The sequence below is a fragment of the Triturus cristatus genome, chromosome 1_2, assembly GCF_964204655.1.
Source record: "Triturus cristatus chromosome 1_2, aTriCri1.1, whole genome shotgun sequence".
In the NCBI taxonomy this organism is placed as follows: Eukaryota; Metazoa; Chordata; class Amphibia; order Caudata; family Salamandridae; genus Triturus; species Triturus cristatus.
This window is the reverse complement of record NC_140580.1, coordinates 644505922-644533814: the sequence shown is the minus strand read 5'-3', so window position 1 is coordinate 644533814 and position 27893 is coordinate 644505922. Positions and strand designations below refer to the sequence as shown.

General features: G+C 47.3%; 1 protein-coding gene across 3 annotated transcripts in view; it reads left to right on the top strand.

The window, feature by feature from the left end:
* Positions 1–27893, top strand: part of LOC146867778 (synaptotagmin-15-like) — a 278429-nt gene that overhangs the window by 86052 nt on the left and 164484 nt on the right. For 2 of the 3 annotated variants that reach the window (XM_085607875.1, XM_085607893.1), the window contains exon 2: positions 19224–19434. In XM_085607875.1, the coding sequence (XP_085464001.1) occupies positions 19224–19434 (211 nt within the window). The remainder of the gene's footprint in view (positions 1–19223; positions 19435–27893) is intronic. The other variant, XM_085607884.1, reaches the window with a different exon arrangement.

The following is a 27893-nucleotide window of genomic DNA, read 5'->3' as shown; positions in this document are numbered from 1 at the left end:
TTGTGGGACTCTACGTTATGGCTGATAAGAGCCTGTGCAAACATATGCGTTGTTGGGGCAGTTCAGAGAGAGCATGAGCTGCAGTTGTGGTTGGTGCAGTCATGGGTAACATAAAGGTGGAATGGAGGTCGATATGAATGTTGCATGATGATTAATATCATAAGAAGGTGTAGAGTGATTGAGGAGTCTAGGTGAAAAGCGGTTGAGACATCTTGGGTTGTGGGGATCAGTGGTCTGAGCAACAGGTTAATTGTGTTGGGGAGAAACCAATATTGCAAGAGTGTCAGTCATGAGTTTTTTCTTCGTGTTCAGAAGCATTATGAAGTAAGAGTCGAAGGGGTTCAGATTGGCATACAGGGATTGAGCAATGATTTTAGTGGTGTTGTAGATAGAGATGTCAAGTTCTTGGTTTGAGATGAGTGCTCTGGCCATGGGAGAAAGGAGGCCGTGTGTAGTCCTCTGGGACTGCTACAGGAGCCAGCATGTACCCCTTGTGCTACCACTGGAGGTCCATGGGACCAAAAATAAAAAATAAGAAGAATATGGGACGGGGAATAACAGGCAGTTTGCTGCTCACAGGGGTTTGTCCACCTATAGGTGTTGGGCACAGAGGCAATCCCTTGGCTGCACGTGGCTGGGTTGGCTGCCAGTGCCCTGCATCCAACCCAACAAGCGCAAGGCTGAACATGGGGGATCTGGTCTGCCAATTCTGCACCACGCACAACCAAAGGCCATGAGCAGAGGGTAGGCTGCCAGAAGGGGGTTGGCCCAGTCCCTGTGGCCAGCCCCCGCTAGCAGCCAACTCCCCAGCAGGTGGTGAACGCCCAGTGCACATGCCCTCCAGCTGTTTGGGGGGACAGTCAGCTCCTGACATGCACAGCCAGTTGAGTTGCCCCTGCCTCCAACCCCCATAGGTAGAAAAGCCTGTTTTTAAGGTCCTCCAAAGCCAGTTTGTTCCAAGGTTGATCTGTAGTTGCGAGTATGGTGAGTTTAGCTAGGGTGAGTTGTGGTGCCTTGTCTTGGAAGGCCAGTAGGTGGCTGGAGTGATCCTTTGGAATGTGACTAGGTGCTGGTTGCTGAATATGATATCTAAGGTCCTGCAATGTTTCTGGGATTGGGGAAGAGCTGTTGTAGGTTGAGTGTGTCTAAGACAGCAGGGATTGTTCTGGGGTGGGAATGCAATGTTCATTAAGCCATATGGCCAGGCCACCAAGGAATGCCAAAAGAACAATTGATGAACAGAATGCTGAACAATGTCAACCATTCAACCCAGTACAGAGCTGTAGGCCTAAATCCATTGTTTTTTTGCTCCCCCATGCCATTCCAAATTAAACCCAGGCATATGCCAAATAAGTTTTGGCTCTGCCCTCCATGGGAACCCCCCCAAGGTCAGTAGGTAGGGACCCCACCGAAAGCGCGTGCAGTGTGAGAACACGACCGCAAACTCTGTACAACTCTATGTGTAAGTTGCTGTTGGGTTTTTAAAGATTAGGGACCCTTCCCAGCTGACCATGAAGAAACCCTGTGGAAGACAGAATGTTGGAGAGCCTCCTCACTCGTGGATACCTTGGTACCCAAGTTACCTATCCCAGGGAAGCCGGGTGCATAGGTGTGAAGTGGCATCGGAAACCGCCATCAAACCCAAAGAAGGACTTCAGAAAAGTGTCGCTTCTGGACGGGAAGAAAATGTCCGGAGGAATACAGACGTGGATTCTTGAAGAGGAGTGCCTGAAAGCAGAGGGGACAGAGTCTATGTCACTCAGGGGTGTCCAGGAGACTTGGAAGACAAATGCCCTCCGATGTCGGGTGCTTCAGGGATGATGTCGAAGACCTTGACTCTGCAGCTGTGGGGACCAGGCAATGCTGAGGGTGACCAGGAGCCGGATGTGAGCTGTCCTATGAAGGATGTCGAGTGCTGAGGGGTCAGTGTCCGGCGGGAGCACCAACAAGCCTTGGCAAATGCAACCCACGAAGGAAGTCTCAAAGGTATAAAGTTGGGACCAGCAAGGTTCAGGAGACTCACCAAGAGCAGGGGGAGTCAGGACAGGCCCTGAGCAATCAGGGGAGTCCAAAGGAAACAAATGTGACCCTCAAGTGGACCCAAAGGCTGGAGGCGCTGGAGTCTCAAGAGGGCCTCAAGCAGCTCACCAAAAGATGCAGGCCATGATGCACACGGTGCGGTGTGGCCAAAGATTCTGGTCACTGGAGGTACTCGAGGTTGGAGCTTGGAGCCCAAAGATCTTCTTGCAAAGATGACAACAAGCCTTTGCAATTACAAAGTGGACACGCTACTCAGGGGTTCAGTTATTGCAACTCCCACGAGGACTACTGGCCTCAAACTTGGTGAGAGGGTAGAGCAGGCCTTGGAAGCTGTGGAAAACCACTACCTGGATTGCAGAGCCCATGAAGTCCGGAGGAGCTCAGGATCTGCAGACCGGTCCACTTTGTTGAGGTGCCTGCGGATGCAGGGGAGGGACTCCTTCACTCCAAGGGAGATTATTTTGGTAGTCCTTGATGCTTCACAGGTCTTGGAAGGTTCCTGTGTGATTCACAGGCACAGACAATGCAGGAGACTGGAAGGGAGATGAAGTCAGGCCCAAACGAAGTCCAGTGAAGTCCAGAGTGCCCAGACGGTAGAAGTGCAATGGTGTCTGATCTGAATCTTATCCCACGGCGAATCTAGGGACCTACACCCAGGTAAGCCCCTAAGTACCCTAGGTAAAGGGTTGGTACGATTCAGGGGACCCTCCCAGGGGAGGGTCTGGACAGGGGGAGGTTACTCCCATGTCCTTTGTCCAGTTTCGTGCCAGAGCGGGAGCCAACGGCTCCCAGGACTGCTTCAGGGGCTTAACACAGGCCCCCGCAGCCACCACAGTGCGGGGGGCCCCAAGCTCCAATGGGCCCCCTCAGCACACTGCTCCAGCCCGAGAGGTCCTGATTCAGTCCACGGGGGCCCCTCCACTTACCTTGCAGGAGGCCCCCTCAAGTTTTGTTACGCCACAGGACTGGTTTAAACTGGACTATGCACAGGGACACCAAATGTGCCCATCATGCAGACTTTCTGGCACTGACAAGCGCACCCACCCAGCCCTAATACACTAAATCCTGTCTGAGAGGTGGTCACACCTCCCTGTGACAGGATGCCTATTGCTTCACCTTCCTCTGCTCGAGCTTGGCTCAGCAGCAGGAGGGCAGAAATGTGTCTCTGGTCGGCAGCAACCATTTTGTTCTGTCGGGGTCAAGAAGGCTGGTACCAGGAACACTGAGAGCCTAAGGGAGGGCTTTTCCAGTGCTTGGAATCATACCTCCCACACCATTTATGGTGTGGAGGTATGATTCCAACATGTTTGATACCAAACATGATAGGATTAGTTGCAGCAATTTTCGATATGGTCATCGCATGATTACGTGGTGCCCCTCTATATGGTATATGGCTGCGGCACTGGCAACCTGGGAGAATGAAGTCCATAGGCTGCAGGGGTGTCCTGCTCATGCAGGGGCACCCTCTCACTTAGAACCAAGCACCCTGCCCTCAGGATTTCAAAGGCCTGCTATAGGGGTGACATAGGTTTTAAGTACAGCGACCCTTAAATATAGTAAACCTATATCTTTAGTAAGTGGTGCATGCACCAACTTACACACGCTGCAATGACAGGCCTGTGGTTCTAATTTGAATGGCCTCCCATGGGTGGCATAATACATGTTTCAACCCATGGGGGACCACTGGGGTACCTATGCCCTGGGTACATGAGTACCATATACTAAGGACTGACAAGGGTACCCCAGTATTCAATCTGGGATGCACCCAAGTACTGAACTTACCAATTTAGGGAGAAAGCACATAGACTGGGGTCCTGATTGACAGGATCCCAGTCAGACTAGTCATATCACAACTTAGCACAAGGCAAAAAGTGGGGGTAACCATACAGAAGGATCCTATCCTCCTAAAATGAGAGTCTACTTTAATGGCTCAGAATTCTGCAATGGGTGATAGTGAGTGTTGTTGTGTATTTGTGGAGTGAGCAGTTTGTGGTGTTGTTGTTGCTTGGAAACTGTGGGGCAGAGTTAGGTTACAATGCATGTTATTTGTGTTGGCATGAAGAGCAGAGTGGATGTTTATTTTTTGGGACGGGGGTTTTATTTTAATTGTATGAGGGTTTTTTGTAAAAAAGACTATGTGGTTGTTTGATTTTGTTTTGGTGGGGTAGCATTATTTGATATTAGTTTAGTGACTTGAGGTGCAGGATTTGAATCTGAAGGACTGGGGAGATGTGGATGTTGAAGGAAAGGTGGTGTGGGATTGGGTGTTGAAGGAGAGTCTCGGTGGTGCGTGACAGCGGATAAAAAGGTGTTTACTGTAGAAGGCATGGTGAGGCAGAAAGAAATTAAGCTGCAGTAGGATGGGCAGCAAGAAAGCTGGAGACTGCTTTGGTAGAGTGGAAGTGAAATAAGATGACTGCAGGAGGAAGGAACCACAGTGCTATGCTACAAGAAGTGAAAAAACTGCAGGCAGTGGAATCAGAGTGAGGAAGATGCCGGAGTGTTAGAGAAATAGTCCTGCTTTAGGAAGAAGACAGAGTGTTGCAGGTGGGAGGAAGATGCTGGAGTGATAGAGGAATAGGCCTGCTTTAGGAAGGAGACAGAGTGTTGCAGGTGGGAGGAAGATGCTGGAGTGATAGAGGAATAGTCCTGCTTTAGGAAGGAGACAGAGTGTTGCAGGTGGGAGGAAGATGCTGGAGTGATAGAGGAATAGTCCTGCTTTAGGAAGGAGACAGAGTGTTACAGGTGGGAGGAAGATGCTGGAGTGATAGAGGAATAGTCCTGCTTTAGGAAGAAGACAGAGTGTTGCAGGTGGGAGGAAGATTCTGGAGTGATAGAGGAATAGTCCTGCTTTAGGAAGGAGACAGAGTGTTGCAGATGAACTGGGGTGCAAGACGGAGGATGCAGCAGTATGACCTATTCAGTCTTAATGAAGCAGGTTGGGTAATCTTCCTTGTAATGTTGGTGCTTATTATATTTATTTAACTTGAAATATAACATTATTGTTTGAGGCTGCGGGGCAGATTTACAAATATGTCATGCGTGTGAGAGGGAGAGCAGGACAGTGATATGATGCTCTATTCCCTTTAATTTCCAGCACAAAACATGTTTTGCATTGGAAAGTAAGTTTGTCAAGACTTTATGTCAGTTTACACCACTTTTGTGACTATGCACTGTCAGAAAGCCTTGATAAATCTGCCACGAGTCTGTGAATTATGTGCGACCTCAGGGATAACTGTGAAGCCTGGCCTTTCCATCTCTGTGTAACCTTTTACACTGTTACAGCCTCAGAATTGTTTTTAAGTTTTTACTGCATCATTTTTTAAACCTAGCTAATCAGACATCTTGCATTGAAATTGTGTGCCAGACCCTTTTCCACAAGGACTCAAATAGGGTAAAATATAGAGGGAAGAATGTGAACATAGTGAATGTGGACTGGAGCAATGAATTGTATTGTATTGTATAAAGTTCTTCTAAAGCGCTTTCTGTCGCCCTACGGGCATCCTGGCGCTAGGAGACTAAAGAAGAAAACCTGAGACAGTAGGAACGTTTGCCGTTGTGCCAAGAATGTTACACTCTAATCTCTGCCAAAGAGCCATGTTTTAAGATTCTTCCTAAAGCTCAGCAATGATGTGGCTTGGCGTAGATCTTGGGGGATTTGATTCCAGAGGCGGGCTGCCGCCGTACTGAAGGCCCTGCCTCCCATCTTAGTGCGTTTAACTCTGGTAACCACTGCCAGACTTTGGTTGGTGGACCGAAGAAGTCTTTTTGGTTCGTACCACGAGAATCTATCGCACAAAGGAGGAGGAATACAAGCTGGGAGATCAACAGTTATTCAATCAGAAGAGGAGAGAATGGCTATAATGTGAAATCATGGGCGAAGAACTCAAAAGAAGGATCGGGATTCAGACATTGGAAGACTACGACGGTGGGGATGAACGCCTTCCCTCTACAGATAGCTATGCCACGCTTCTACATCATCCATCTTTCTGGCTGACCCAGATGTACAAGCCCCTATCTCCACGGGAAAGTCACTTTTTACGACATTCCTGTGGCGATAGCGGCTTCTCCTTATTGACAAGACACCGTTAAGCCACTTAACATGGCTTAACGCTGCCTTGTAAATAAGGCCCTCTTTCACGCTATGCTTACCTTGAAAGGGGAGGGCAATGGGTGTTGCTGTGGGCATTCCACCACAACACCTATTGATTCTGACGCTGCCTCCTCTTTACAAGGGAGGCGTAAATAGGAGGCAGCGTCAGAATTAAGACAAGGGAAAACCCTGCTTACCCTGGCGCAACGAGAAGAAATGTTTCATTTCTCCTCGTTTTTTCTGTTTTCATGTGTGCTGCGTTGTGCAGCACAAATGAAAACAGCAAAATGGCAATGATTGATTATGTACAGGAAGGTCCCCCTTCCTGCACATAAACATTAATTTAAAACAAGCATTTGCAATGCAATAGGTCTCGCATTTACATGAGTTTAAGCTATTGGCATTGTAAATGACAATGCCTTTTATTTTATGCTTTAAAAACAAAAACGTAAATAAAAGGCATTGCCATTTACAATGCCAATAGCTCAAACTCGCGTAAATGCGAGACCTATTGCATTGCAAATGCTTGTTTAGCTTGTTAACAAAAAAATATATTTTGAGAAAGAGTTTACAAAAAATGGCTTCTATATGTACAGATATTTGTAATAGAAGTAATTGTATGCATTGTCAGATTAATGCGGTAGCACAGTGGGTAAATGTAATAATTATAGCTACAGCATGTATGCTTTTTTGAGCAGCGGTATCAAAGCCATATAATATGTGTTTATAAAAATGGTTTATTTTCTTAGGCATGGTATGATAGAGAATAGAAGACTAAATGTGTGTAAGAAGGGTGCAACTGTTATGTAAAGACATGTGGTATATTAACGTGTTTGAAAATACGGTATGTAATGGTGAAGGTTTTTTTTTAGATGTGTTAGGGGTTTAAAAGCATGCTGGGAACATTTTTTTTAAGTATAATTGCAAATCTATTGGAGTGTATTACGAAGAGGTAATCTGATGTCTTTTTGTCGTAATGTTTGTAAACAGGCTGGTATAATAGAGCTGTTATGTTAAAGATGTGTGCGTGTGCAATGATAATTGTTGGACATTAAGGTATGCACTCTAAAAAATCTGTAGTGGCAAAATATTAGCTAACGGAAAAAGTAAAAATGAAGGAACATAAAATGTGTAAGTAGCACAGTAGTACAATATAAGGATAGGTGGCAGTAGAGAGTGCAAAGCAGAGAGACAGATCGAGTGGAGAAACATGAGGAGAGGTGGCAGCAGAAAGTGTGTAGTAAGAGATAGACACGATGATTGAAGAATATGAGGATAAGTGGTAAGTTAGAATGTAGGGCAAAAGGGAGAGAATATTGTACTGGTGCGTGTATAGGCAGCAAAAGCGAAAAATGCAATGTAAGTACTATGTGGCAGAAAATAAAACATGAGGGACCTAATAAAGACAAAAAAAGGGAGCAAGCAACGAGGTGTAAGGAAAGGTACACTGTATGCATATGTTTAAGTGGGAGGAGAGAGTGCGGGACAGAGGGATAAGTATAAAGTTTTTTGAAAATTTGTGAGACAACGTTATACGTTCTGGGAGTTGTTGTGTTTTCTTTCTATTGAACCAGCTGTACTAGCATGCCGGATTTGGTAATTGAACTGACATACCGGATAACAAGTCCCGTACCAGAAACCTGATGTCCTAACAACATGGAGTAACGCGCAAGCAAGGTAGCAACCCTAGATTATTTTTATAGGAGAGTAGTCCTTGCTCTGCATTCGCTTTATAACTGTAGTTACTCACGAGCACTTATATGAAAATAACTGTTAGGACAGAGTACGGGGCAGGTGAAAGGCAAAAGTGAAAAACATAAGGATAACTGTTAGGACAGAGTGAAGGATAGACAAGTAAGTACAATGATTAAAGAACATAAGGGTAAGTGGCAAATCAGAGTGTAGAGCCGAGGGACTGGGCACAAGAGAATAACATGAGGATAAGTGGCAAAGAGAGTGCAAGGCAGAGGGACAGGCAAGGGGAGTGAAAAACATAGGGAGGGTGAAGTGAGCATGGAAGCAATGGCCGAACTGTATTTGGTAGCAGGAGAAAGTGCGAGGACTTGTGATGTTTTTTTCTATTGAAGCAGCTGGACTAGCATGTCAGATAAAGTAATAGAACAGACACACCGGATAACAAGCCCGTAGTAGAAACATGATGTCCTAACAGCATAGAGTAAGGCGCAAGCAAGGTAGCAACCCAAGATTATATTTATAGGCGAGTTGTTTTTGGGATGCGTCCTGTTTACATCTTTAGTTGCTCAAGAGCACTTTATTAACCCCCTCTCTTCAGACGCGTTGTAGACATTGAAGGAAAGGACTGAAGGCCACCAGTACACCCATAGTTGTTTTTGCGATACATAAAATTTACAAAAAGGGCGCCTTTGCGGGAGCTATCTTTGTAATGTTTTAAGTGAGCTCATGAAGTGTTAGCGTCCCAGTGCTCCCCCTAAGCGTGAGGCCTAAGGCTGAGTATGATTTCACGGTGACTCAGTTGTAAGTTGCGCACAAGTGCGGCATGCGCAGAGTCGTTTTGTAGGTCTCCAGCCTCTTTAAGAAGGTGGCAGGACAGAGTGCAAGGCAGAGGGACAAGCATAGTGAGTGTAGAAAATAGGTGTAACTGTGAGCTGCTGCCTCTGATGCAGGAAACCAGGGTTCGAGCCTCGAGGTCGCCTCTACATCCTGTGATTCTGGACAAATCACTTAATCTCCCCGTGCCTGAATGTGTAATGTAAATACGGTGCTATGTAAAGCGCTCCAATACCTTCGGGTCGAGTTTGCGCTATATAAATATGCAACAACAAAGCAGAGTAACAGCCATGGGGAGCGAAAAGCATGAGGAAAAGTGGTAGGAGAGAGTGCAGGACACAGTGACAGGGACGCTTATTGAAACACGCGGCTGTGCGGCTGCTAAAGTGATAGCCATTGCAATCAAACATCAAAGCGGCCCTGTGGCCGCAAAAGTGAAAGTAATCGCGTCAAGCGCGGCGCGCGCGTCCGCGCACATGCACTGTAGCGCTAGGCTGGCCTGGTAGCACTTTTTGGAGCCCTCTCAATAAGTCTCGCCAGACCAGCGCATGCGCTGGGTCAGGCGAGACCTAACGCGTCAAGCGCGGTGCGCGCGCCCGCGCACATGCACTGTAGCGCTAGGATGGCCTGGTAGCACTTTTTGGAGCCCTCTCAATAAGTCTCGCCAGACCAGCGCATGCGCTGGGTCAGGCGAGACCTAACGCGTCAAGCGCGGCGCGCGCGCCCGCGCACATGCACTGTAGCGCTAGGATGGCCTGGTAGCACTTTTTGGAGCCCTCTCAATAAGTCTCGCCAGACCAGCGCATGCGCTGGGTCAGGCGAGACCTAAAAAATGCTGTTTTGCAACGAAGTTACAAAACGGCATTTAACCCTTTCGATGCGCATGACGGAGCGGTTCCGTCATGCGCATCGGTCGCGCTGTGCGTATGACGGAACCGCTCCGTCACGGCCCCGCCCGCGCAACGAACCTTCAGCACGGCGCAGTAATCCGCGCCGCGCTGAAGGGGTTAAAGATTGCTTTTCCTGCACATAAACAATCTTCCCCTGCACGCAGACTCCCTTGCACTATGGAACAAGGGTGCATGTATTGGCACCAGGCTGCTAAGTGTAGCGCCAGCGCAGGGGGAAACACAGGGCGGCACCATATTCTTGTAAATATGGTGCAGCCCTGTGTTTCAGAAGTGGCAGAGAGAGGAGTTAAGCCAGGAGGGCTAATGCCTCACTCCTCCACTTCCCTTGTACATATGCCCCAGAGGCTCTTCTCCTGAGAGAGGGAGACCTTCAAGCCACTGTACCAGGTTCATGTTGCTTTTTGTTGCTCGGCCGTGGGGCATAAAGCTCTTCTGGACTTTCGAATGTACATAACGTGTACAAGAAAGGGGCTTTGGGCAAGCCCAATAGCAGACAAATGCTGCAAAGTGCTGAAGAATGACTCAAGCAAGGCACACTTTGTATTTGATCCTTCTGAGAAGGGTGATTTAAGTAGTATACTTTGGGTAATAGTAACGTCTGTTAATCACAGTGCTGGAAATGGCAGAAGTGTAAGTATTTGATGCTAAAAAAATCAAGTTATTACTTCCACTCATATAAGAAGGTGGCTACTGCTCCCATCACCAGGTTGTAGGAAAACTGACAGCTAAGACTATAAACACCGGCAGAGGCCTTTTTAGGTCTCGGCTAGCGAAGGCTGCGCTTGCGCAGTCTCGCTTGCGAGAGATAATGACTTGGAGTAGAGGGGCTTGAACCCGCCCCTCTTCTCCCCTGTTCTCCATTGGCTGGCCTCTTGAATGCTGGCCAGCCATTGGAGAAGAGGTCCGTCACTCCGAACAGGCCCCGTCCTTTTCGGATTCGGGGGCGTTTTTTTGTCTACTTTTCTAATTTTCTCTGCCCGGCCCTTTTTTCGCTGGTGGGCGTGTTTGTTTTTTTTTTTTTTTCATCCGAAGGTTCGGCCATTTCGTGCGCGGCGGGACTGGGAACGGTGGAAAACCTGTAACTTCCGTACGCTCCACCTATGGAGGTCACTGAACTACAGCCCTAGGCCAGATTTCCTGTGGACCGCTTTGGTGTGCCCCTCCCTCACCCCTTTCGGTGTCATTGGCCTGCACCCACACTCGGTGCCCAGTATTTCCATTTGGGAGTGCCCCTGCACGCTTTTCTCCTATGCAGTCCGACCACAAATCCGCCATTAATGGGCTTGGCCGCATTTTAACAATGCTCTTCAGATCCAGCAGTGTCTTTGAGTAAAAGAAAGCGAGGCAAGCGGAACACGTGAAAAGTGATCGCCCCGCAGCTCTCGCATCTGTAGCAAAGGTGCGTTGTTTTCTTTCATAGCTGCCATGAAAGCCCTTTCGCCCAGACGTGGGTGGGACCGAGGTGTGGCAGTTGGCTTTTTTACATCGGAGGACAGAAACCCGCCCCTTCCCTCCGCCCCCCAGCGGCCGCCTCTCGCCTCCGAGTCTGTGGAGGCCACGGCTCCATGGCGGCGAACCGGACCCCGAGCCGCGCGCGGCAGTGCCTCTTCCGCAGGGCCTTCGAGCGCTTCCCCTTCGGCCGGTGCGAGCGGAGGGCGCGGAGCCGCAGCTACGGTAAGGCACCGGCGCGCGCTGCCGAGAGGGCGGCCGGGGCAGGGAGCGGGGTGGAGACTCCATGACTTAAGTAAACTTTCGCAAGAACTATATATGTTTTATGAGTGTGTTTATTGCATGAACTACATCGGAGTCCAGATATGGATCGCTTTTCAGCCTTATGGTGACGACGTACTGGAAGCGCTAGACTTTTTTTTTATCTTGGTGCCTTCTGGGAGTTGTAGTTTCTGTTTACATCTATTGTACTCTAAAACGAAAGTATCTTTGCAGGAAGCTAATTCCCCTGTAAACATGGCTACCATATGGTGTAGATGCATTCATGTGGTGAGTCCATACGGAGTGTCAAAAGGTGCAGTAACACGAGTTTTCGCGATGAGAGCCGCTTTAGTTAAACCGTTTAAAAAAAAAAATGTTTTTACTTTGGGGACGGGACTTGTTGTAACCAACTGTCCATAGGTTTATAGAGAAGAATCAACATTACAGGCAGTGCTATAAATGGACCAGTACTGCCCGGTACTGAATACCGGCATTTTTTTATTTGTGGAGTGTGTGTGGGTGAGGGGGGAGGGAGGAGTCCAGGCACGTATCAAGAGAAATGTATTACTTTTTAATTTGAGAGTACCTGCACTTCTCAGAAACAAGCAGGTACTCTCGTTACCTGCACTTCTATTTTTCATTTCAAGCCCTGATTACAAGTACTAGAATGGGATCAAACCATGAGATTGTGACAGACAATTTGAGATCCTTACCTGACCACGTACATCCTATTACTTCTCTGAGCTTGGCAGGCTCTAAGACGGACAGTAGACACATTAAAGCAGACAGCTGTGACAATCCAACCGCACTTTCCAAATTGAACTATTGATATTAGACATGGTCTGCCCTCTTCCACAAGCCCACTGCCTGCAACTCTTATGTATGTCAATAGTCTGTTATCAGTAGGACGGGCATTGTAAAAATAGCCTGTTGAGGGGTTTGTCAGTTGATCCAGCAAAAAGTAAATATGTGTTACATTTTGAGGTTACTGTGTGGCTCTGTGTGAGGGGGTGGCTCTGTGTGTGTGGGGGTGGCTCTGTGTGTGGGGGGTGGCTATGTGTGTGTGGGTAGCTCTGTGTGTGGGTGGCTCTGTGTGTGTGGGGGAGGGTCTGTGTGTGTGTGGGTGGCTCTGTGTGTGTGGCTCTGTGTGTGGGTGTTTTTTTTTGTAGGTGGCTCTATGCGTGGTGGGTCTGTCTGTGTGTGGGTAACTGTGTGTGTGTGTGTAGGTGGCTCTGTGGGTGGCTCTATTTTGTGTGGGTTGCTCTATGTGAGTGGCTCTGTATGGGTGGCTCTGTGTGTGGGTACAAATGCAATAGGTCTCGCATTTGAGAGAGATTAAGCTATTGACATTGTAAATAACAATGCCGTTTCTTTAAATGTTTTAAAAACAAAAACATAAACAAAAAGAATGTCATGAGCAATGCCAATAGCTCTAACTTTAACAATGCCGAGACCATTGCATTGTAAATGCTTGTTATTGATTCCCCTGGGTGACCAAACTGATGGGCCTCTGTTAAATACGCTCGTTCCCCAATAAGTGGGTTCTTTGTCCTTGAGTGCTGGTGTTTAGGCTTATGTGTGGCATGCCTGAAGGCCTTGTGTGGTATGAACTGCATGCAAAAGCAGATGGTGTGTCAACGTGCAGTGTAGGGTCATACTCACACTGGCTTGCCACCTCTCCTCAGGGAGCCTGACTCACAAAGTATTCTTCCTCAGAAAAATCTTAATTAAAGGGCCATGGGTTTGTCACTTATGCGCAGTCCAATCACCGTCCTTTGACCCTGTTAGCAGCTGTGGCTCGCCCCTGCTGTGCTCTGCAAAGAACCGTGACATTTAAGCCTAATGTAAATATATTATTCTTTGAACATATTTGGCTCCTGTAATTATAATAAACATGAATACGTTGTCATAGGTTTAACGAAATAGCTAGTTCAATCCATGTATATAAAATGCTGGTAACTTGCAGTATTTAAGTTCATTAAACAATACAATTTGATTTAATGCAGGCTGTTTTAGCGTTCCAAGTAAACCTGTCTTTGTTGCATGACATAAAATTAAATTTGATTCGGTTAACAAATGTCATTGTGCTATGAACGTAAATAACTCGAACGTTTCCCTCCATGAGATTAAATAAGCGTGTGTGTTTAGAATATCATTTCATAACTGTTGTTTGCTCATGTAGCATTTTTCCAGCAGGATTGCTTTGGAAAAAATGATTTGGCAGCGCAGACTTAAGTGATTTTCAGCTGATCAGTAAAAACCTTGGGGCTTATTTATGAGTCCTTGCGTCACTTTTGCTCCGCTAGTGCGTCACTTTTTGTGATACACCAGCGGCGTAAAAAGTGAGCCTTGTTGCACCATATTTACAAAGTGATGCTTCTACATAGATGCTTCACTTTGTAAACCCCTGCGTCACATACCTGCGCCAGGTATAATGTATGCAGGGGGGGCGTTCCGACGCAAGAAAGGGTCATATAAGTGACGCAGTGAAATCTATAAGATTTCACTGCGCCACTTCTAGGACGCAAATGCGTCAATATCTTACGCCTGCATCATGGCAGGCGTAAGACTGACGCAGGCACATTTCACATGGGGCTTGCCCATGTGTAATGACCCATTGCTAGAGTTGCGTCACTTTTGTGACACACTCCAGCAATGCGTCATTTTTGCGCCTACAGATACGTCAGAATACTGACGTGTCTGTAACTCCTTGAGACGTGATGCATCATACAGTAAATATGAAGCATCCATCATGTCGCAAGGAGGGCGCACTGAGAAGTGACGCATCGCTGTTTTCTCGCAACGATGCGTCACTTTTCATAAATGAGGCCCCTTTTGATTTTTGAGACAGTGTTCAGAACCAATAATTGAAGACCCTTTCACTGTGAAGCGTGCCTTATCAGCGTTTGTGAGCAGTGGCTTCTTGACCTATGCTTGTGATTACAGCTTAATTAATCTTTGCAACTTCTGAAATACCTTTCAAGTTTTTTTGACACTTGTTCAGGGAGTGTAAAATTTCTTTTTAGTTAATACCTTTTGATTTTACTAATATTATATGCATGGGCGTTTTATACTTACAGGGCCTTTGAGCCTGCCTGTCCATCCATTTGTCTGTTGTGTTATTATTTTTTTGTATCCATCCACTACATCACACAGCATGGTGCACACGATCTGACCGCTGAAGCCATTGGCTAACTTCACTGTGAGTGAGGGCATTCTGCCCCTTCACAGGAAGAACACCCTCACACAAGGTAGTTCCCTCTAGTGAAATGATTACTAGGGAAATGTTTGCTTTTAGAGACCAAAACATATTTTGCTTTTAGCCAGTGCTTTAATTTTATTTGGCCAAGTGCCCTGCAGTGCCCTCAACAGTACAATTTTAGAAAAAAAAATGACAAAACAAAACAAGCACTGACAAAGTCAAAAGACTGCCAGCCAAAGCCAGACCTATTTTGACAAGGCTTGTCCACAATGTACTGTTAGTTTAACTGAGTTAAAAAGTTGGGACCTGAGTATTTGTAAACTTTGTCCGCCTTCCATGGCTCTTCTTTCTGTCTCCCCCATTCCTAACGGAGAACACCCAAATCTTCCTAGCTAAAATGACAGGAGGACAACAATACAATCCTACAGCACTAAGAACTCTTGAATCTTGCCTGTTGTACTACTTTGTAAATCTGCCATCCTGTATTAGACCGCCGCTGTTTAAGTCTCTTGAAACGGATCTGAGGAAGTTTATTTGGGGCACGTTATGTAGTAGAGAGGCCATGTCCAAAATGTACCCCTCAACAGCCTGTGGTGGCCTTTCATTGCCGCATATGGAGCAATACTACCTTGCTGATCAACTCCAATGGGTGGCGCGCTGGTTGAGTGCACGTCAACTGAAAGACTTGGCGACCCAGGCACCGGCTCCTCCCCATTCACATGTGGTTGAGCTATTTCACCCCAGCAGGAAGGGTAAACCGCCAGCTCAGTTCATGCTGGATGTGGCCCCTTTATTGTTATCGGCGTAGCCTACAACTCACACGAAGCGTGCGCTCCTATGCACCGTCCCTTCCTATCGCGGGCACACCCAGGAGATGCCACGCTATCACGAGCACGGAACTGATACAATGGGAGGAGACTGGAGTACTGACAGTTGGTGATTTGTTTAAAGAGGGTCAACCACTACCCTTTGAAGTACTAGCAGAAAACTTGGGTTTACCACAGGGTCAGTTTCTACTACATGTGGCGGTGATACGCACACTGCAGCTCACATGGGGCAATCTAGCGCAGGAACCGCCCATGCACCTAGTGGTACAGTACCTACAGGAATTGGGTACAGGCCGACACCTAGTTAAATGGTTTGCGGGAGCACTGCAAACACACACGGCGCCGCAACTGAGCTCATTACGTGCTCACTGGGAGGCAGATCTACAACGCCCCTGCACCGAGCGGAAATGGTCGGCCATCCTTGAGGGCTCCACCTGGATCCCCCGTAACGCATGATTCTGGCTCATCCAGTACTATATCATACACAGAGCCTATGTGACGCCAGCCAAAATCAATAAATATTTGAATCGTACAGATGCTAGTTGCCCGCGGTGCGGCGAAATCGGGGCTGACTTACTTCACATGGTCTGGTCCTGCCCGGGCATTCAGCAATACTGGAGAATAGTCACCACGACTCTAGCGCAATGTACGGAATGCACCTTGAGTTTTACCTGGGAGATGTGTGTACTGGGTTTGTACCGAAGAACTAACAAGCATAAAGTGACATCACGTTATATAGATCTAGGCCTGATTGTGGCCAAGCGGCTGATCACGAGGCGTTGGAAGCCGCCTGACCCTCCTGCGGAGAAGGCCTGGTTTCAGTCGCTGCTCTGCTGGGCACAGGCAGAGAGTATAGCATTGCATAGAGACGATGCGATAGGGATCCGTAAGCAGCCACTCGCAGGATGCTGGGACGCGATCCTGGCAGACTTTCTCACCATATGGCAGAACCAGGCTATTGGCCCCACTCGCTCCCCTGACAAAGATATGTCCCAGACCTGAGTAGCGTAACCAGATCACATGTCCCGCGTTACTAACCAGCTCCGACACATAAGTGCAGGGACAAGTGCACAGCCTATCACTGACTACTCTTCAAGCCGATTCATATAGCACAAGAAGAGTGACCAATGTGTGGCATAAATTATCCAAGATGGGAATAATCCAATCAAAACATACCTAAGCGTAGGATACTGGCGAGCAGCGAGTACCAGTAGCTACTAGACATTAAACGTGTATCGCGTTACTACAAGAAACAAGAAAAGTTATTATTTCACACAGGAGTCAATATGAGGTTCCCTTTGGTTTATATTAATGTTGTGTTATAAGCAGTCTAATTTTCAAGCCCTCAGGCTGCCTAAATTAAACTAGGAAAAAGTATCACCAAATTGATAATGTATTACTATTTAATCTAGATGTGCATTGTTGGAACGTTGCTACAAGTGAAATACTACTGTCAAATTACAAATGCATGTTAATAATACTGTCTAGGTTGTACTGAAATATTGTAACGTTGTTTAATTTCAAAATTTCAAAAATTATAAAAAACACATTTAAACAAAAAAAAAAAGAACTCTTGAATCTTACCGGAGCTTCAGACCTTGTCGAAAATGAAGCCAATCACGTCACATGACAGGTTACTTACCGGTAATATTCATTACTCCGAGTCTTAGACCTCCCCGTCAAAGTTCTCGTTCCCATCCCTCCCTCCCTCCCTGTTTCAGCTTCTTGTGCTTTGCGGTACAGGATGTTGGAAGGTAAGGTCAGGGGATATGTGCCACAGAATGTGGGCATGGCCTGGAGGGTAGGGATGGGAGCAGGGGAGTTTCACCTCGGGATGTCAGTGGGGCGGAGCTATCGCTCATGTGCGTAAGGACTGTGACGTGGAGGTCTGGCGAGGAGGTAATATAAATGAACCTGTGAAGCCTGGGCATTGAAATGGCAATGCGAATTGTGCATTGAAAACTCATGTATCTCGGAAATGGCTGCTCGGAACATACAACACAAATATCCCTGTTCACAGAATGGTTTAAAGATTCAGAAAATATATATCAGAAAACTCCCAAAATAATGTTTAAAACCACATTTGAAACATAGACACACACTCTAATAAATTATTTAGCATTATTTATGCATTTCCATGCCAATCTATAAATGTATTTACTCGTGCTATGTAGCCATGTTGCAGTCTCTCCTTTTTTAAATTCTTCCTTCCCCAGGGAAAGTTTAGCTGTATACATGGAAAGAGATACAATTATTTCTATTAAATCACAATAAAGTGTCAATGTTAGGTTTGCAGCTTGCTTCTTGTGAGACAGTTCAATTTTTACCCCCACCATATTTTGTCAGTGCCTTTCATGGTGCTTTGCATTACACATCAGGAGTACTCTAACTCGGGTTATTGGTTTCACTTCCTTTCCTAATCTTCTATGTATTCAGGAAGTCCCCCGTCAGTTTCACTGCCACTCAGAAACATCTAATGTGCTGATTGATTTGCGCATTTCGTATTTGGAATAAAACAACAGCAATAGCTGCTCTTGAGTGGTTCACAGTACTCCCACACGGCCATTTAGTCTCTTTACTAGTTTTGTAATAGATTTAGGACCTGATTAGAGTTAGGCCGACTCGTACTCTGAGACAAACATGATGTTAATGCTGTCCGCCTTATTACACGGGCAGTAGGATATAAGGCACTCGTAATAAGGTGGACAGGGTATCCGTCACATTTGTGAACTCTAAATCAGACCCTTATTGTTGGCTAGCATATTGGCTATTAATTTTACATCCTCAAAAAATATGAGCAACTCAGTTCAGATGTTGTAATCCAAGGGATTACACGCATAGGAAGAGGACAGAGGCATTAACATGTATCAATCTTGTTAAATGAGCATGAAATATTGATATGTAGTGCTACATTCCAGTTTGCCTCACATGCCTGTTTGGCAACTGATGAACTGGGGAAAACAGTGTGGAATGTCAGGAAGAAGGTTAAATAAAATAACTAAGGCCGTGATATTCATCTCGCCGGACGTGTGTTGCTCCGTCACAACGCTAACAGATATTACACAACCCTTGCGACACTTTTGCACCGCTGTTGCGTCACTTTTTGTGACACAGCGGCGGCGTAAACAATGTGCCACATTGCGGCCCAATTACAGCGTGATGCATCTAGGGAGATGCGTCATGTTGTAAAGCCCTGCATCACATTATACCTGCGTCAGGTATAATGTATGCAGGGTGGGCGTTCCCACGCAAAAAGCCATGTAGAACTGACGCAGTGAAATTTACATTTCACTGCTTCACTCTACGCCTTCACTGCGTCAAAATCCCTGTGCCTGCTAAAACCAGGCGCAAGGAATGACGTGGAGCTTTTTCAATGGGACTCACCTATCTGTTGTGGTGCAGTGCTGGAGTTGCGTCACTTTCATGAGCAACTCCAGCAATGCATCACTTTTGTGCCAAAAGCAGCAGCAGAATTTCTGACGCATCTGTTAATCCTTGCGCCATGGAGCACTGTATTGTAAATACAGTGCATCCATAGTGGCACAAGGACATTTGGCGCTGATGCAAGGAAACTGACGCATCTATGCAGATGCGTCAGTTCCTTGTAAATGAAGCCCCCTGTCTTCCGAAATATAAATCCCATAGGATATACTGGGATTTATATTTCGGCAGATGGAATATCCATCACTATTGTGACGGAATAACCCTTCCGCCGAGATCTAAATCAGGCCCTAAGTGTTTATACGTTTACTAAATAAAGATGGGGATCATTAAAATTACCAAAACCAAATTTCAAAACATTATTTGCAGCACTGAAATAAAAGGTTTGGTAATTCACATTGAACAAATGTCCTGTTTTGGTGGTATAACGTATAATGCTTCTACTTGTTTTTAATGTTGTGTATAATCAGAACAGGTGGTTGCCGTTGCTGGAGGAGTAATTGGAGGAGTCCTACTAATGGTCCTTGTAGGGGTTGCAGCATACATTATTTGGAAGAGGGTATGCACCCCACCCGCTTACGAGGAACTCTTCAATGTGGTCTCTCCGGCTTACTCAGAAGCCAGCATCATCGACCAGACAGTGACCCAGCCCTCTACAGTTGTCCAGCAACAGCAGTCCAGGTGAATATGCTGCTAGTGGTATGGTATTGTGTGGTATGGCCTGTCATTGCTTAGTATGGTATGGTATGATATGGGATGGGGGAAACAGACATTACAACGAGACTTTTAAAACGCATGCCATTACAACGCTTGCCATCACAACGCAAGTGCCCTCACAATGCAATGCCATTACAACATGTATGTCTTTCCCACGCAAAACTGTGTGGGGGGCCCCAATCCCCCCCACACTGCCCCGGGGACCGCCACACCCTGGGTCTTTTATTAATTATTTGCAGGGGGACCACCACCTCCCCTGGGCTTTGCACTGGTAGGGAGGGGGGCAGCGCGGCCCCCCTCCTGGAGCCCTTCATGGCCCGGGGGACTGCCACCGCCCAGGGCCGGCTCCTGCAGTGTCCCGGGTTGCCCAGCCCCGGGACACTGCTGTTTGCTATGGCAGGGCTCCCAGTGGGTGCGTTTGCACAGTGGTGCAGGGAGGGGGCGTGGCCTGATGTGATAAGTGTGCAAACGCACCCTGTGGCATGTTTTAAATTGGGGAATTAAGTCCCCTTGAATCCTGAGGGTCGCTGGGGGCCAACTAGCCCACCAGGTATGTCCAGTAAGCACCACAGAGTTGCGTTGCAGAGAGGTGTAAAAAGGGACATGGCCTCGGACCACCTCTCTACAACTCAGCTCTGTGGCGCTTACTGGAGGTACATGATGGGCTAGTTGGCCCCCAGGGACCCTCAGCATTCAAAGGGAATTAATCCCCCAAATTAAAACCCGCTACGGGGCGGGTTTGCACAGTGGTGAAGGGAGGGGGCGGGCCTGATGTGACATGTGTGTTCTTATGCAATCGCTCCACCAAAACCCAAGCACTTATAAATTCACCAAGCACTCTACTTGCAGCACTCTAATCATCCAGTCACTACCCATGCACTCATGCAATGACCCATGCACTAACTCATGCACTGCTACAATACCCTGAGCAGTACCCATGCAGTCCAGCCATTGCCCTGTCACTACCCATGCACTCCTCCAATCACCCAGCGAGCACCATGTTCTTATCCAATCACTCCGCCAAAATCCAGGCACTTATAAATTCACCATTCACTCTCCTTGCAGTACTATAATCTTCCAGTCAGTATCCATGTACTCATGGAGTGACCCAGGCACTAACACATGCACTGCTACAATCCCCTGTGCACTACCCATGCAGACCTCTAACCACCTACACCATACTGATTCACTCTTCCAATTACCCAGGTTGTACCCATGCACTCCAGAAATCCCTCTGTCACTACCCATGCACTCCTCCAATCACCCATCCAGCATCATGTACTTATCCAATCACTCCGCCAAAACCCAAGCAGTTATAAAATCACCATGCACTGTCCTTGCAGCACATTAATCATCCAGTCCAGTCTTTTATCAAAGATTATATTAGAGTGTGAGGAGGTGCATCAGATTTTGACATGGATGATGTCATCAGTGATGTCATTTGAGATGTCATCAGTGATGTCACTGACCATGTCATGAATGGTGTAATATGTGACGTCATCAGCAGTGCATTGCGGGGGCGCGAGTTGTAGTTAGCTGTACTAACTATAACGGGGGAATTTCTATGGTTTTGTACGAGTGAAATGTCCAACTAACTATAACGTCCCTGAAACCTATGTTTTTTTCAGTGAATATATATATATATATATATATATATATATATATATAGTTCTATTTTTAAACATAACTTTAATCACGCACATGCCTTTGCCAATAATGCTATTACAATGAAATTTGTCGTAAAGGTATGCGTTGTAATTGCATATGCGTTGTAAAAGTTTGCGTTGTAATGGTAATTTGTAGTAACAGCACTTGCGTTGTTACAATCGCGGTGTAATGGCATGGGTTGTGATGGCATCCGTTATTCTTTCATATATTCATGGTATGGTGCTTTGTATAACACCTTACAGATTCCTGAGGTTGCTGGGGCAAGGAAAGATGGAAGAGAGGGGTCAGGCAAGTGGAAAAAAGTGGGCAAGATAGAGGAAATGAGGAAGGTGGCTGCGGGATGGAGTGATCCTGCCCAAAACAAAAAATCTCATCAGATAAAGTAATAGTGCATTGGTGCAGCTGGTCTTGTGTTGAGCTACATGCATTCTGCGGAAAATGTTTATATAAAACCTCTCAATTCTCTTCCCTGGTTTCTTGTTCCTTCTTTACTCTCTCCTGATCTATCAGTTCCACCTGTTCTTCCCCCTTTATGTTTTGAAGTGGCCTAAACTGCAATAAGTTAGAAGCATTAGAAATGTAAAAATAATATATGCATTTTTTTATGTTCAATGTATTTTGAAATGGTATTTAAAGAGACAATGTTGGCATAAAAACCTAAAGAACAGCAGCATTTTACATGGTAAGGAGATTTCATGCCATTGGTGCACCAACTAAGGACCATAATTTGAGAAAATAAACAGTGCTTTAATTCTGCATTTGGTAGGCACCACTCTTAATGCATAATGCTAAATAGTTCCCTACTGGCAGAACGTAAGCACAAGAGAACAAACGACACAACACCTTACTACATCAACAAAGCATAACATACATTAAATTAGAAAATTCCCTAAACAAAATATCATACCCAGACCCAGACTTACTGCCTATGTTTGTGCAGGTGCTTCCTCAGTGCAAAGCAGTGCACACTGTAGTGTTGATCAACTTTTCTGTCATTATATTTTGCAGTGAAAAGTTGACAAGAGCGCAAGATCAAATGGCCCTGCGTCGTGTAGCGACAAACCCACTGAGTAGCTGGGTGCGTGGGGGAATCTGGCCACCACATCTACACTGCTGCTTTGTGAAATGTGTGCAGCCCTCCCACTTTATTTATGACACTCCTCTCTCTGCCTTCTTCTTTGCACTCTTTTGTCCTCAGCCACCATCTCTCATTCTGCTATCTCACCATGCCCGCTGTCTCGGCTTACTTTGCTCCTCAGAGTTCATGTTTCATACATCATCACTCATCAACCAACCACTGACCCTACATAACCCTGCAGCTTTGCCTCTCCTCAGACCATTTCTCTAACCTGTTGCCAGGGCTAAGACTCACAGAAGCTAATGAATGACTATCACAACTGGTACGGAGTAAAGTAGATGTTGCTACTTTGCTATGTTGATGCTAATGAGGGGGAGGAGCAAGTGTGCAAGAGAGCTGTGTGGGCAAGCTTCAGAGCTGCCGTTGGGCTGTAGGAGAGACTGGGAGAACCAGTGGGAGCCTGCTGTCACTATAGCCATGAATCTTGGTTGAAGCCCAGGAGGCCCAAGCTTGTGATGTGTCTACCACGAGTGCAGCGAGATTGCCGTGTGGCAGCAGGGCCAGAGCAGCCAGCAGGCTCGGAAGCGGCAGGGCTTGCCACCATTACTGTTTGCTATCTGTGACCATTGACGCTCCCCACAGTCGTGGACAGCCTGGTTCTGCTGTTTGCTGTGGGTGCTGCACCTCATGACTACAGCGAATACTACAGTGTCTACCTCCTACGCTCCAGCGCCCACCCCAGTGTTCTCCTTGGTGCCTCTCCCACCCCTGCTTGGTTTGTTTGGTTCGTCTCTGTAGAGTGGCGGCATTGGGCAAAAGCGCAGAGGTATGGAGGGCCATAGTGCTCCCCAAGCCGCGAAAACAGAAGCTTCTCAACAGGGAGTATGGTGTTCGGCCCTGAACGCTATACCTGATTTACTGAATCATTTGGCCCTGTAACTTCCTGAGCAGGGCTGAGTCACCCTGAGTCGCTTGTTGCATGCTGTTTGTGGTGTTCAGCCTGGCTCAAGGTTCTACACCAAATGGAAGTTCAGATGTTTATAGCCCTGAAACAGGGTTGCGGTAAGGTGGCTGTTAGTGTAGTCACATTGGGTGGAGCCTGACCTCACGGACATGGCCCCACTAGGTTGGGGTGCGGTGTGTGAGCTCAGTGTTTGTTCTGACCCTACCATATTACTCCACGATGTCCGCACACACCAAAAGTGTACCAAAATAATCCAGACTCATGTTGCTGTTGAGATGCCAACACCAATTTAATCAACTAAGGGAAAGAGTCGGCTACAAGGAAAATGAGATCTGTAGTTTGAAGTGATCAACAGTTACCCAGGATTGGAGTTGGGTTTTGGATGGGATCCTCTTCTTAAGGAATAAACTACTATTCTATTTGGAAAAGCCTCCTGTGATACTTGATGCTTCAGAGGACTGGATCTTACAATACTATATTTATATATATGGGCTTTTAACCAGCCCTCTTCATCCAATGTTGGTCTATTCTGAACAAGGCATTTGCACTGACGACATAACATCTCCTTCACCGATTAGCTCAGGTTCGACCGAACCCTCCTCCACTGGAAGCCTGCACTGACTCATGCAATAGTTACAGACAATACCCTTAGGATTATTTATAACATATTCCTGGTTACAGCGAACTGCTCATTACAGACAAATCCACAGAGTTCATAGCTTTGAGAAAGCCCCAGGCATGTAAGCCAACAAAGGAGTAAAACATGTGTTTGCACACCTTTTTTGTGGTATATAGCACACATATTGAACCAAAACTCATAAGAAAGAAACTACCACTAATGAAATATAGAACTTGCTTATACTTGATCAAGTGAATATTAGAGATTAGTCTCAGAAATTAAGGGGCGTGGCCCGGGCCAAGATGGCGGACACAACTTAGGATCGCTCCCAAACCTCCTCCGCAACCTGGCTTAATCCTGGCGGTCGAGACTGGTGAATGCAGTCCTAACTGCGGTGGTTGATGTGTGGTGCTCCCATCTCCTGGGTCCCCGATTGCCGGTGCTTATCCAAGGCTCCTCGGTGAAAAAGTGTAATGGCAGAGACCGCTTAGATGTGTGGCATGGCACCCAAACGGGAGTACGGTGGGGCCTAGCGGTGCCATCTCGAAGATCCGGAACCCTTGGGCTGCATGAACTGTGTAGCCCCCGCATCTTGTCTCCTCCTGCCATGGCGGGTTGTCAGCAGGTGTTGGATGGCATTGTGGCAGCCTGGGCCCATGGAATAATGTTGAAAGCCGAGGGCACCCAAACTCCACGAGTCCTGGATTGGAGGTGCAGGCAAGCCCCTGACCAACTGCGATAACAGGGTAAGGAGTGGCACCCTGGGCAGTTTAGTTCCTTTACACAGAGGCCCCCAGAGCCTCAGACAGAGGGGGAGAGGTGCCCTCTCCCATAGTGCGGCGGCTGGAGGGGCCCTGTGGAAGTCAGGGGCTCTGTCTGATTCTGCTGGCTGGGAGGGGGATGGGCAGAACAGACCTCTCGGCTGCTTCAGCTACCCCCTTTGGACTGGGAGTGGGCAGGCCGAGAGGAGGACTTTCTGAAGTCCTATGCCTCATGGGCACCATAAATACTACTGGGATCCACTGCAAAAGTAGCTGATGGGGCATGGCCTGGGCCTCACATGCCCCTACATGGCTGTGGGGGACGACTCGCTAAAGGGACAAAAGAGGCGCTCCATAGGCCAACAGTGCAGAACCGAATCTGCCCATGCTGCCTTTATTAATCCCCAGGCAAGCAGACCAGGGCTAGGACCTAAATGAACACGCTCTTTTAACAAATATTCCCTCAGTAAAGGGGGTGTACTAGCTAATAAAACAAGATCAAGCTTCTTTTGCGAACTGACAGACTTTTTTCTTGATGCCTCACAGTCCCTGTCCCAATCCTCTAGCCACTTTTGTGCAGGCCTGGTTGAGAGGGACCCTTATAGCGCATTTGCGAACTGGACTCTAGTGCCGAGTGGGGCTGTATCCCGGGTCTTCTGGCAGACTGCTTGTGCTGCTCCTAAGAATCCCAGGGCAACGGCCTGGAGTGCAATCTGTTCTATAGAGAATCCATCAAGGCCCTTTCTGCAGGACACAAACTGGTTGGCTGGTCTTCCTGCTCTGGGTGCTGGTGCCTGTGCCTTGCTGTGTGTGGTTGTCATGGGGAAGGATAATGGCCCATTGCCTGGGACCCATCCAAAGATTAACAGCTTCACCACTTTTCCCCGGACTCTGCTAGACAGCAGGTGGCTTGTGCCCAGGGCGTCAATCCCCCTTACAACCACTATTGTGGCCCAAATTCTTTAAGCTATCCAGACCTCCCAAAAAGCGCTTGAAACAAAGATTGGTGAGGTAAGAGTAGACATTGCCCTTCGTTGCCAGAATCTCCACAATGTAGCTGCGAGGGTCATTAAGGTGGACGGCAGACTTTTGAATATTGAAAAGGACTCCAGCGAAATAAGGGTGAAGGTGACCACACTGACCTCAACAACCCACGTCCTAGGCAAGGGCAGAGGATGCAGAAAACCACTCTAGTCAGTAAAACCTTTGCCTCGTGGGGTTCCCAGAAGTGGCTAAGTCCCCCTGCTCCGAACTATTCATAGAAACCTATATCAGGTCCTGGCTACTGGACAGGGCTCTTTCCCCCTGGTTTGTGGTGGAGCGGGCTCACTGGGCCCTGGCTCAAAGACCTCCACCATGTGTGCCTCCACGCACCATCATTGCCAGAATCCTAAACTAAGAGACAGAGATGTTATCCTGCACCATGCGCGCACTCTGAGGAAGCTCATGTCCAATCAGTCCTTGTTGTGTTCTTTCCGAATCACATGAGGGCAATTCAGAAACAATGCAACTCCTTCCAGGCAGTGAAGCTGAAACGAATAACAATGGCCCTGTACTATATTCTGCTCTTTCTGGTGAAACTGAAGGTAATCTTCCAATCTCGTAGATACTTTTTTGATACACCTGAGGAGGCCTGGGAATGGTTGGCGGAAAAAAAGGCACTTAAATTTTCACCCTCCTGGTGCATTTCCAGAAATGGCCCAGAGTCATCTACTTTTGTGGCCATGCTGTCCTGTCCACTCCAGCATACCAGGTTCAGACCAGGATGGAGTTCTCGCAAACTGTCATCTGAATGCTCGGACGCTGTGCCTGGAGGCTCCGGGGGTAGGGAGAGATACACTGCTCCTCCGCATCCTGATGGTGACTTGGAATCAATACATGTCGGGCTGCTAGCGGCATGGGGTCCCCGGGGGACAGGGGTAACACACTTCTAGGCCATCATCACATTTGACTGCTGGCCCTGAGTTCAGGGCATTTGATAACTGCTGATTTATGATCCTGCTTTGAGGAGGTCCACCTTGAATACCCTACACTGTATATTGTGTGCGTTGTTGGGATGGGGAGACAGATGCTTCTGGGGTGGAAGTGTGGGGTGGGGGTTGTTATTGGATGGGGGGATGTTTGTTTATCTTTATTAGCTTATTTTGTATGCGCACACACCCAGCACTGCTGGCTCCACTATGAAATGGCATGTCACCAATCAATAATAATGCCCCCCTATGACACCTATGGCTAATCTTTACCTCCTTTCCTGGAACGTTAGTGGCCTTCTCTACTGTATCAAGCATAGGGCTGTCCTTCGCTTCATCAAAAGCACTCACCAAATGTAGCCCTATTACAGGAGACCCATCTTTTGGGCTCCAACTGCCCCTTTCTACGCAGATTTGGATATGATCTTGTCTTTCACTGGTTTTAATAGGGGCTTCAGAGGAGTGGCCATATTGTTCCACGGACGTTTCCCTTTCACGGTCACGCAGGTCATCCAGGACTCCCATTACTGCTACATAGGGGCATTCGGGACACTGGAGGGGGAAGCTCACAGCATCTTTAGTGTTTATGTACCCTCTCAACATCAGAAACACTCCCTTGTTGATCCCATAAAAGTGCTCATCAACCTACCAGCAGGAGTTGTGATCCTTGGAGGTGAATTCAACACCACCCTGTACCCTGACTTAGATGTTTCTGGACCCCCGCTTGTGGCACTGCAAGATGATGTCCCATGTGTCTGCCTCTTGAAGTGACTCCTTGAGTCTATGTGATGCCTGGCGGGCATGGCACCCAACAACATGTGCATATACACACACATCTGGGGCTACCAAAACTCTTTCCCGCACAGATCTCTTTCTACTCCTTGCCAACAATGTGACACACACGACTGCCACAGATATTCTTTCCCATGGGATCTCAGATCACTCACCACTTCTGCTTTACATGGGAACCCTCACAGACCCTTTGGTGACTAAGCGCCAAGGGCCTCATTTACAAGAGGCCTGCACCGCCGGAGTGTTCTCTTTTTATGATTCCCCAGTGGCACAGGCCTCTCAATCATATCTACAACCTGGTTTCAATGCATGCACCCTTGCGCCATGATGAAGGGTGCCTACGTTAGCACTTAGCAGCCATTTGTGTGCCGGCACAGTGCAAGAGTCCAGGAATGTCCCATATCTCATCAATAAGGCACTGAATCCATACCTCGACAACTGAAACTAGACCGGTTGTCCCTCAGACAGCTGGCGTTCAATGAGATTCTCCTGTGTTGGATGGCATCAGTTCGCCATGTGTATGAACACAGAGACAAAAGTGGTAAAATCCTATACTAGCTTGTCACTAGGG